Raw genomic sequence first — 12,578 nt, forward strand, 5'->3', positions numbered from 1 at the left:
TGATTCTAAGGTCACCCTGAAGCATTTTCTTCCCCAGCCTATGAAATTGGATTGAGTCCTCCCTTCTTTTGTTTAGAGCTTGCAGAATTAAAAGGCAGAGTAAACCCTCACCCACTGGAAAGATTAAAGGATGCCAGCAAACTCTAGCAGCTATGTTGGCCTCCATGTGATTGAATGTTGGCATCTTCCAGGTTGTAGCAGTCACTCCCCTCTTTTGATGAAGTAATGAGGGAGGAGTTGAGGTCTCTAAGACCATTTCTTCGGGGGCTATTTACAAATCACAGAAGTCTGGAGATGCCAAGGGGAAGGATTGAATAGTGAGGACACAGGAAGTAAATAAAGAGGTGCATCAGGGTAGTTGGGCTTCTTTTGCTTTCCTGGGCACCTGTTTAGATTTTGGAAGAAGTCAACTGGAGTAGTCAATAAATTATCTTAAAACTAAGAAACACTGCCTCTTGTGAACCTTAGTCATCAAACCTCTAGCAGAAAGTGGCATTTAATCTTAAGTCTTAAAGGAAATTGGGATGGGGAGGGTGGGTTAAAAGAAGATGATGAACACTGAGAGTATTCCAGGTTTGGGGAACAGTCAGTGCAAAGGCACAGAAACAAAAGTAAAGTGTAATGTCTGAGGAATTCACTTTTGTGCCTGGCATTCTATAGTTCAAGAAAAAACATAGAAATTTGTGTTTGGGAAAACTAAATGTCAATGTTTTGACATGTCCAAATGTCATTTGTACATTCACAAATTTAATGTCAGAAATGTCATTAAGCATTTAGTAAACACATATTAATTTTAAAACCCTGAGCTACATCCTGAAGAAGACAAAAAGTGAGTATAAAACTTGGTTCCTGGCTATGAGGCTCTTACATTCAGGTAAGAGAACCAGTATAACTACACAGTAAACAATAAGCACTATAAGTTCAGGGAAAGAAGAAACTACTATAAGCTATAGTGATGTGACAAAGCTTCATGAATGAGAATATGCTGATATAAATATGAAGCAGAGAGTGAGCATGAGGAGGTGCAGTGGATGGAAAGAGAATCTTAAGAGTCAGGTAGATAGGGGTCGAGTTTTGCCTCAGACACATGCCTGTTTGTATGACACTAGGGGAAAAGTCACTTAACAACTCTTAGGAACCTAGAAAACTCTGGAAGACTATAAATTGTAGAACAATTGCTCATCTTCATTAGTAGAGGGAGTTTTCTTATGGGAGTTCCCCTAGAGCAGGGGTCAGCAACGTATGGCTCTTGAGCCATATCTGGCTCTTTTGAGGGCCAGATATGGCTCTTTCTGCAGGAGCCATAAAGTCAATTTTTTTTCAGGCGCTGTTACAGGAGCGCCTACTGTGAGCACTGTACGGCTCTCACGCAATTACATTTTAAAAAATGTGGCGTTTATGGCTTTCACGGCCAAAAAGGTTGCCAACCCCCGCCCTAGAACAATGAAATTTCATACCCCTAGCCTAGAAGTAGTTTTCATTTTGCTACAAAAGACCAATAAAAGAAATATCATCTAGTTCAATTGAAGAATCACTAATATGATTCACTGATTTCACTGAATATGAAAATAGTGCTTTACATTTTTTTTATCATAATTCACATGTGAATACAAATGAACAGACATTTCCAAAAAGCACTATATTAGGACCTATAGAAAATAAAAAGATTAAATAAAATAGTCCCTTGCTCTCATGAAAATCACTCTAGTAAGGTATACCTGATAACAAAAGTTCAATTAAAAGCACAATTTTCAGTCAATAAGACATAAGTCACATCAGTTGATGAATACCTGTTCTATCTGTATGCCATAACCTTTAAAACCTGCATTGTCCCAGGATGTATTCCGATAGATGTCATCAACTCTGTCAATCAGCTCAATCTATTGATGAAAAGAAAGGAAATCAGGTAGAGCTATGCAAATTGGTATAATACAATACAAAACTAGAAGACTCCTTCCAGAGGGAACTCCAGTAAAAAAAGTTTCTACAATCATTAAATAGGCTGTATCCCTACTACTACCAATGATGACTTGCTCATAAAAAAGTGCATAAAAGACATTATCAAAGACATGTTGACAGAAAAGGAAGACTAGCCATGTAGCAAATATAAGGATAAGAGATGAATACCATAAGTTTTATATTTATCCATGAAATGTTAAAGACCTAGAAGAATGCCTCCAGGGCAATGTGTACCTCCTATATTGGAAGATTTATGGGAGGATGTGAACAATGGCACAGAATGAGAAGGAATGAATGGGCTATGATTTGTACCACTGGTAGGAATATCCACAATGATGAGACAATGTCTCCATTGACAGAATGAAATGCTAATCTCTAATTTACATTTAAAGTATCAAAAGTTATCAGCAAATGAATAATAAGAACAGATTCCCAATGAAAAAATATTTACTTCAAAATTTCACTGGAGACAAGAATTATAGTGAATTAATTCTTGTCTCTAGTGAAATTTTGAAATAAATATTATTTTTTGCTGTACTTTGTGCTATGTACTTTGCACAAGGAAGAGAACCATGACTTGTCAAATGCCACTACTTACACAATAAATCCATTCACTGGCCATGGGATGGGGGTGGGGGAGTGGGGAGGGAAGGGTTGGGAGAAGAAAGCAAAAGGGTGAAAGCAAGGCTGTGAGTTCTATGTATTTATTGGGCCAAGCTAACAATACATGAATAGCTTGCATTGTGGAAAATTCAATATGGTCAATGAGGTCATCCTATGAAAAATGTCAAAGAAATATGCCACTCTCTTTATTATTCAAATGCCCATGAATTAAGAATTAATTTCCATTTTCAATGTTACTTTAATTATTCCTGTGGCATCCTAATATGCAAAACTCCAAAGTTACAACTCTCTCGTCATATATCTATATCATACACATATACATACATACACACATACTCGCATACACAGGCACACACAGACACACTCAGGAAGATTAGATTAGTTAGTTAATTAAGGATTGAGGATGTATCTAGCAGGAAGGAGCTGGAGCTGGGAATTCCAGGATGGAGGAAGTGTGTGTATGCCCTGAGAGAGGGCAAACCCTCCCTACTTGGTACCTGAGACCACCTTGGCTCGGCTCTTGGCATCCAGAGTTCATCAGTGGATTGCAGTGAGAATCACAAAGCCACAAAGCCCCTACCTGAGCTGCTTAAGCCTGGCAGGTTCCAGGTCTGAGGCAGTTACCCAAAGACTCCACTGTTCCTTGGGCCCTGTCAGTTTAGATTACTAAGTTAGTGTAGAAATAAGTCTTTCCTTTCCCTGTGAGTTATGTCATTAGATTTAAGGTTTTAGAGTAGATATCCCTATCCTACCTTTTAGTTGTCCATAATTAAACCCAGTTATATCCTGTTACCTTGTCTGTTGGATTCAAAGCCTCTGGCCAGAGTGACAGTTGGCTAACTGTCCCATTTCAGTTAGAAGCAGTTTGGCTGTTCTGGTTCCCATGTTCAGGTCTAGTCTCTCATAAATCCCAGTGTGTGTACCCACAAACCATTTAGTTTATTTATAATATCCCTGGTGTCCCCATTACCTTTACTTATATTTCCAACAACAACAACAAAACACACACACACACACACACACACACACACACACACCTCCCTGTCCATAAAGATACACTTATCTATATATATAATAGTAACATTGAAGCCTCTAACAATGCATTCTATTGGGACAATTTTTAAAATTTTTCAATAGGCAGTCTGGTTTATACAAAGAACTGAAGTCTCACAATTAAGTAGTAAGAAAGTGAAATAAAGCTTTAAAAATAATTATAGATTCAGTATAATACATTTTCATAAACCTCAAACTAAGTCTGCCTTAAAATAATCTGGAATCTCTTGAGTGAGCCCACAGAAAATAATACATATAAACAAATTTTTATCTCATTAGGGCCTCAAATTAGAGCAGACATTCTCTCAGGTGCTTCCGTGCATGACTTTTTCTCCCATCAATTATCTTAACTACTGTCAAATACTTACTAAGTAATTTGTAGTTGTGCTCTCTTCCCCTCTGCCCATGTACTTGTAAAAACGATGGTCTGCTACCACCAGTAACTTGCATGTATTCTTCAATGGATTTGGAGGAGCTCTCTTCTCCCGATGAACATGCACTAATATGAATTTTTTACATATTATTAAATGTATCAAAATATGAACTCTTTCTGACAGTTAATACTTTTAAAATGTATAGACTGTAAAGGTACTATTATTTGAATATTATTTAAACTTAATTCTTTTAAAGACCAATAGTAGAAACTAAAAGAAAGTTTAAAAACTAACATGAGTCAAGAGAAAACAAAAAGTTTTCTTAACCTTACAAATAAACAATAAAATTCCTAAAAGCCTAATCACCATGAGCCCATTCTTTGAGATATAAAGTTCTTATCTTTCTCTGGCACTGAATAAGAGCTCAACAACTTCCATTTGGATCTTTCCTATGGACTTAAATTATAACTTGCAATACAGTTACTTGTATGTATGCCTTAAACCTCACCCTAAGTTTCTTGAGAGTTGATGCTGTCTTGTTGTATCTTTGTATCCCCAGTGCCTATTACAATGCACTACACATAAATAAACAAATAAACCTGGACAAACAAATAATGTATAATAAAGCAAATGTTTGTGGAACTGAAGTGATCCAAAGAAATACATACAAAAATAATGCCAGGGGGCAACTGGGTAGCTCAGTGGATTGAGAGCCAGGTCTAGAGAAGGGAGGTCCTAGGTTCAAATCTGGCCTCAGACACTTCCCAGCTGTGTGACCCTGGGCAAGTCACTTGACCCCCATATCCTACCCTTACCACTCTTCTGTCAATACACAGTATTGACTCCAAGACGGAAGGTAAGGGCCTAAAAAAATAAATAAATAAAATAATGCCAAACCGTATTTTTTAAATGTTTGATATTTTTCCTCACTAAAACCTTCAAGAGATTTGGAAAAATGCTAAATTTATACACTCACATTAGCGTCTACTTACATTAGAAACATTTCCTTTGGACTGAGATAAGCAAAGATGAACATGAAATGAAGCCCAAAGTAGCCCCAAAACTCCCTAACAGAACTCAACCTCTCTGACTCGGCCTAAGCATTCCTATGTCCAAAATAAGGAATATAACAGTATCACAGTGTTTAGACCATATCTGGAAAATTGTGTTTTGCTCTGGGTGCCACATCAATCTAAGAGCAACACAAACAAAGCATGCTTTGGAGGCTACTTGTAACTATACTATACAACAGTAAATTAAGGAAACCAGGAATGTTTTAATATGGTAAAAAAAAAAATCCAAGAGGAGAATGCAGTTTGCTTCAGATGTAAAAGACTAATATCACAGTGCCTTGTACAAAATATGCACTTAATTGACTGAAAACGGGAAAGAGGGTTTAGACTTAGTTCCAGAAAGTAGAACTAGGACCACGGTTGGAAGTTAGAGACAAAGAAATTTGGGGAGATTAGAAGAACTTTTAAATAATTTTATTTGTTAACAAATAGAATAGATTTCCCAAAACTAAACTGCTTTAAAGCAGAAATTAGATACATTAGGAATCTTATATTGGTAATATAGGATGGAATTAAAGGTTAGACTAGATAATGAACTAAGCATTCTTGCAACCTTAAAGTCTATTATTTGGACTTTTCAATACTTCTAGTAACTAATTTTAATCAATTGTATCTCATAATCTATAATACTTTACTTTTGGTATTTAGAAATTATTAATAATAATTCTGAAAATCAGACTACTTTTCCTTAGTTATTTCAACTTGACTTTTTTTCAATACTGAATTTTACTTGCCACACAGGTGTAACATGGTGGGGACCAGAATGCTTAGCACACAGTAAGTGCTTAATAAATGCTTGAGGAACAGTACTAAATGGAATATAGGAAAGAACAATGAACTAGGAGTTAAGAGATCTGGCTTCTAGTTCTGGCACTATTATGAGCTAGACAAGTGACTTAACCAAGGAATTAGTCTACATAGTGTATCAGAGGCCCTTTCTAAAACTAATATTCTGTGATTGTAATTTTATATACATAAGATATGTATATAATACATATATAAAATTATAATTATATATAATGATATATATCATTTATCTTTGCCTTCACTAGTGCTTTTAACATTGTACATAAAAGAGACAACATTAATCCAGTAATACTTGTGTCAATACTCTTTTTTCTTACCAGTAGGCCTCAGATACTAAAGTTATCTCATAGTCATATTAGGTATTATTTAATTTCTAATATTAGATGCAAATTTCTAATTCTTAGGTGAAATATGCTTTAATTCCCACCTTTATGTAGTTCTCTGTCTTCTAGTCCTTTAGGGAGCAATTCTTCTTTTTCAATCTTCAAATAACCACACACTTTTGGAGACTGAAAACGTGAAACATTCTTGATATCTTCAGATTTATAAACCAACATTCTTTTGTCCTGGGTATTGTTAATAAATCTCCAGAGTGGCTAAAATATATTACAAAAAAAATATAAAATGTGACTATATGAGACACTATAAATGTGCATTATTATATATATCACAATATTTAGCAAACACAAAAAATACCAACTTTGGGGGATATTTCTTTTCTTGTGTACCTAGATCTGACTTTCTATTCTGTTTACTCTAAGTATTTATGACAGTCATCTATATTCTTAATTTTATTTGAGGGAGGTTTCTTTACTGACAAAATCAATTTTTTAAATGAGGAATCTAAGGCCTAAAGAGGTAAAAATGACACTAAGGCTACCCAGCTAATTGAAGGCAAAGCTAGGACTAGAACTTGGGTTTCCAGATTCCTAGTGTTCTTTACCTTCTTTTCAGGATCAAAAATTTGGGGAGATTTATCAATAATTTATTAATAAGGCTAGGTTTCTGTTACATTAAAAAACCAAGTTTCCTTCTCTATATACACAAACAAGTTATGTAATATATACTTAAAAGGGAAAAGCAGTCACTTAAAATGTTTAGTAATGGAGCATATTTACATATTAGACATTTAGATCTTTCTGGATTTGAACCTAAGAGCATCCTTATTCACACATTTATAGGTTTTTTTTAAACAGCTAATAACTGATACCAAAATCATTATTAGAGAATATATTATACTGAAATGCAAATATTACCATTTTCAGAATAAGAAACAAGATTTTACACTAGGAAGGGCAAGCATTTCAAAAGATGTCCCAGTTGTCACACAATGAATGCTGACTATGCCCACTTACTCAAAAAGTAGAATCTCTAATTCTATTGCTTTAATAGCTAGTCTAAAAATGTCCATTTGAAAGGAAGGAAAAGGAGCTCCTTTAACGTGAATCTCATTTGTTATAAATTTCAGATAAGGTATTAATAAATTTGGATGAATCTCCAAGCATAATCTATGAGATGCAAAATTCATTTCCTTTAGCTATAGAAAGCATTATTGATTAAGCAACACCATACACAAACATAAAATGTATCTTTTATATAAACAAGCATCATTTACATGTTCTTATCTAATTCAAAGTCAAATTTTAAAAAGGATAAAACTGTTCAGAAATTAAGTCTCTAGAATATAAATATTCAAGATTAGCCTCAGGGTAGCTTTATGTTTCAGTTCTATCACCTTTTAAAAAACACTAGAATGATAACAAAACCCAAGACTGTAAGCTATGAGAGTAGAAAGTAAATTATTTCTAAGTAGTACAGTAGCCTCAAGCATGAAAAGTTGGTAGCCTAATGATCACATGTGACTTCTTAACATACTAATGTAAGAGGGAATTTTAGATATTTTATAGATATATATTTAAGGTGTGGCTGCCAGGAATTAATAATTCAGATTGATTCCATAATTAAAATAGACCCAAGTCAGGATTAGATTTAAGGTAGTTTATTTACAATTAGGAAGGGTAGAAGGCAAGGGAAATAGAAAGAAGGAGAGGCTAGTCCAAGTCTGCAGAGGCCCGGATGGAGAGAGAGGGTTAAAAGGCTAATTAAATTAGATTCAATGCCACAAGGCCTTAGCAATCAGAGAGGCAAGAGGTCTGCTTAAGGTAGTGAGTCTGGGAAATGCCAAGGTAGGCCAAGGAAGTCTGTGACCATTCAGAGTGGAAGCAGTCTGAGGACTCAGCCAAGATCCTTCAGCACCAAGTTCAAAGCGGGAACTGCCCCAACAGGAAGTAACCAACATACTTAAAGAGATAGTGTCTTTCGTCACTTACTGTGGTCCACCTCTAATTCAAGTGGACAAATGGCAGTCTCTGCACTGATTTGGACTGCCTGTTCTTGATTTGTTACTTATTGTCACCTGCGGGTAACTCATCTCCCCTCCCCACTAAGGGAGGTGGGGATGACATTATCTCTGGTGACTAGAGTTTTGACTATGAATGGGCTAGAGCTAATTCCATTTACACACTAAGAAAAACAGGATGCAGTTTTAGTGACATTTAAACACTTACTTAAACATTTAAACATTTAGTGACATTAAACAATTAAAACACCCTCCAACTTACTCTGCTTCCTAATCTTTCTAAAGAAAAAAAATTAATTTGTTAACTTTGGAGATCTAATTACAAAAAGAAAAAATAGCATTAGTAAAAATGACATTTACTTCTATATTACTAAACAACTAGATGGAAAAAACCATTCTTAAAAGGCCATGTATATTTGACATTGAAAATCAGACAAAAAAATTACCTCTATATTATATTCTGCCCCATCTGTATTGATTCTTACTGTAAAGTCATCATCACCTATATGGGCCAGAACTCTGGAGTTGTGTTCACCTTAAATTAAGAAAAAGAGCAAAACTAATGAAATTGTTATTGGAAAATGCCCCAAACCAAATTTTACCTAAGGCAGAACTTCATTCCATCAAATTTCAGTAAAAAAAAAAAGTGTGTGTCCCAGAGGGTCAAACTGACAACCAAGACTTCATTGGTATTTGTCTGGAAAATGTACAAAAAAATCTATAGCAGGTGGCGTAACTCAGTGGATTGAGAGCCAGGCCTAGAGACGAGAGGTCCTAGATTTGAATCTGGCCTCAGCCACTTCCTACCTGTGTGACCCTGGGCAAGTCACTTAATCCCCATTGCCTAGCCCTTACAACTCTCTGCCTTGGAATGAATACACAGTATTGATTCTAAGATGGAAGGTATGGATTTAAAAAAAATGGAAAATCTAAACTAAGGGCACAAATGAAATAGTCATACATCATACCTTATCTATAACTTCACAAAGCAACATAAAACTACACTAGCTGGATGTATGGAAGTGGAATTATCTCTATTTAAAAAGAAGAAATTCACTTTATTTTTGTTGGGTGACAGATAAGCTGATATCCATTTTCTTCCACTATGTGTTCTACTAATTTGTCAGTGTATCAATTTCAAAAAATAATTTATATTTAAAGAAAATACCAAAGGAATAAATGCCATGTCTTTCCTTGAAAAGGAGTATATAGATAAAATGAAGCTGGATTTTCTTAACTTGGGCAAAGGCTCAAGGCACGTGCAGCAATTCTGCTCACACTTACCCACTACATGCCCCGAGAAGAAATCTTGCCATTTTACAGGATATTCTTGCTCTTCTTTCCCATCCACAACCAATACTTTGAAATTTCGTGAAAAGCGTTCAGCACTGGATGTTAGATATATCTTAAAATGCCTGAAAAATAATGGGATTGTTTAATTCTAAGCAAACATCAGAATTCAAACCTATGAATTTTCCTAAGTCAGAAAAACAGTTGAGTAGCTTGTCAAAATCATTAATCATGAAGGTTAATACTCATTTAATAAGGGGTAGTGGACAAAAATTATAGAAGAGAAGCTCAGTTTGATAATCAAGCGTTTGCGGTCCATAAATTATTGACACTGGTAAAATTCACCAAAAGGTCTTGTAAGTTTACCTTTCCTGGAGTAGTTAAAGAGCAAGTAACACCAAAGGTCTTGGAATAGTTTAGGTTCAAGTCAAACAAGTTATCAGGCTGTCAAAAACATTAAATACACATACCAACTATACCTGCTTATGTTTCTTAGCATTGCTATACTTCCCTCTCCTACTAAAAATAACCTGTCTACATATTTCATCTTGAAACATGGCAGTCCAGAACTATAAAATATTAAAAAATAGGTATTTTTGTATTTAAGACTTCCAACTGTCCCCTAACAATTCTGGTCTCCACATGAAGGGGTGACTATGCAGGGATATAATCATCAAATTTTCAAAATTATTGGCAAAGTGCCACTAAAAGTAGGATAAAAACTAGAAATGATGAAAAGTTCCCTTAATTTCTATCTCAACAAGTGGCAGGAAAAATTTTTGCTGTCGCATTGATAATAGATGTTGCTTCCATATTGGATAATGTAAGTCTTTACATGCCAAGAAAATTATAGGTGGGGAATGTTGTCACGGCAATTAATATTTTTAATTTTTTAAGCATAACAAGTTATTTTGTTGGGGTTTTTTTAGAAATGCTTTCTTGGTCAGAGAGAAAAAGAACAGAATATTATTTTATAAAATCTATGAAAATTTCTCCCTGTTCTTCTAAGTTTATCTTTTATACATTCATAATTATGTTTTTTCTTTCAATTATTTTGAGGGGTACAATAAAAAAGAAAGAAAAAAGCATTCTTTTTTTTGACATTCTTAAAGAACTTTTTAAGTATCTTAATGTCAGTTTTATTCACTATTATTTGAACAATGGCAAAGCAGTCCTCATTTTCTAGATGAAGATATGTGTTTTTGGTAATTAAAAATCTTGTCACCAAGTTACAAAAACAGTTGGTAACAATAAGAAATCATGCTTTCTGAGTTTCCAAACTTACCAAGTCACATTTTCTGGCTGAATTATGTATCATATTAAGATATAATTTATATCTAAAATATTTTCTAAAGTTTGTTAGTCCTACATACAATTGCTCCACCATTCTCCTTTCTTTTTCCTGATATGAACTTTAATGATCTATAATAGTTCGGAGGCCTTCTGGCTTAGTCTTATTTTCAAATCTATTTTTAACGTGTTTTTTTCTTTTTTTGGTTGTTCTTAGTTCTATTTCTTGACTTCCTCTCACATGTTTAATACAATTTGTTTCAAGATTTTTGAAGGAGGGACTATAAACACTCAGCTCCCTAAAATTAGGTTTTTTAAAAGTCTACATATAATATTAATAACAACTGATATTTATATTATAGAGATTTATAATTTGGAAAGCATCTTACTACTCAATTTGATCTCAAAAATCAAAGTCATAGATTTATTAATGCAATGTCTATGAGTATTACTATTTTAGAAACAATGCAATCATAAGCTTTAAAAAAGTAAAAGAAAGTAAAATAATTTGTTAAATAGGTTGAAAAATATATTAAACTTTTGGTTGCTTTGTTGCAGTAATCTTTTTAATGTGTTATAATACATTTATTCCCATTCAACAAAAATTATTCTCATGCTTATAATCATACATTCTTGGGTAAGTATAAGAAAACAATATCATGAAAAAAGTTTCATAGTTCTACATCTATATTTTCTCTTGGTCTAGATTAATATGCTTTCAATTGTCTTATTTATCTGGCATCAATAGTACATTCAAAAGTTTTCACATAAGAAAATTATTTACATAACTAAAGCTTGATGTTTCACGTGCCCAAGCTTTTTAAAATTGCAAACATCTTGGATGATGATATATTGCTATATTTTCTTAAACAGAAAAAACTAAGCATTATATGATTTTTCTCAATGATTCATTCATTGTCATGAACATCAATTATGCAAAGGATTTATGACTTCATCTGAATAGGAAACTCCTGATATAGGAATAGATCACAATCTTTATCTGACTTAGATACTGAGCACATAGTTTTGACCAGGATCACAAAGGTAGTAAGTACCAGAAATCTGAAGCCACATCCAGGGCTCTATTTTGTTATTAAAAATAAGATGAGGTGGGGCAACTGGGTAGCTCAGTGGATTGAGAGCCAGGCCTAGAGACAGGAGGTCTTAGGGTTCAGATCTGGCCTTGGGCACTTCCTAGCTGTGTGACCCTGGGCAAGTCACTTAACCTCCATTGTCTAACCCTTACCACTCTTCTGCCTTGGAGCCAATACATAGTATTGACTCTAAGACAGAAGGTAAGGGTTTAAAAAAAAATAATAAGATGAGGGATGGATAATAATAATGATAGAGGCTATGGAGGCTAGAGGTTTTTGAAGGTGGATTGGATTTTCGTAGGAGAAAGAGCATACTCTTGCCCATAGCCTCTGTGTAGGTACTACTATGCCTCTCCTCTCCTAACAGGCTTGCCCAATGAGCCTGTCAGCTATCTCTTATAACAGCTGCCCAGGCAGGGATCCACTGAGAGGCTGGGTATGTAGTTAACCTCTCTGGTTCCCCAACCAGGGGTTGGAATAATTATTGGTAAGGGCTATTGATGTGCTATTTGAATAATGGTGAAATCTGACTGCGTAGGGATCTCCCCTTCCCAAGCACTTATATTGACCACTCAGGAAAGGTATTTGATAACAAAACACTATATTTAAGTTTTAAGTAATGGGGTTAGGAACAAGGGAAAAGGATGGAGATTTG

At 34.6% G+C, this 12,578-nt stretch overlaps 1 protein-coding gene across 1 annotated transcript in view; it reads right to left on the minus strand.

The window, feature by feature from the left end:
• The window catches only part of ADAM17 (ADAM metallopeptidase domain 17), a 61,764-nt gene that overhangs the window by 28,836 nt on the left and 20,350 nt on the right, over positions 1-12,578 (minus strand). Inside the window, exons 3-7 of the mRNA XM_044663629.1 lie at positions 9,534-9,664; positions 8,696-8,784; positions 6,318-6,486; positions 4,005-4,135; positions 1,791-1,880 (exon numbers count right to left, since the gene is read on the minus strand). Coding sequence (XP_044519564.1) covers positions 1,791-1,880; positions 4,005-4,135; positions 6,318-6,486; positions 8,696-8,784; positions 9,534-9,664 — 610 coding nt within the window. The remainder of the gene's footprint in view (positions 1-1,790; positions 1,881-4,004; positions 4,136-6,317; positions 6,487-8,695; positions 8,785-9,533; positions 9,665-12,578) is intronic.

The sequence above is a fragment of the Gracilinanus agilis genome, chromosome 2, assembly GCF_016433145.1.
Source record: "Gracilinanus agilis isolate LMUSP501 chromosome 2, AgileGrace, whole genome shotgun sequence".
Classification (NCBI taxonomy): domain Eukaryota; kingdom Metazoa; phylum Chordata; class Mammalia; order Didelphimorphia; family Didelphidae; genus Gracilinanus; species Gracilinanus agilis.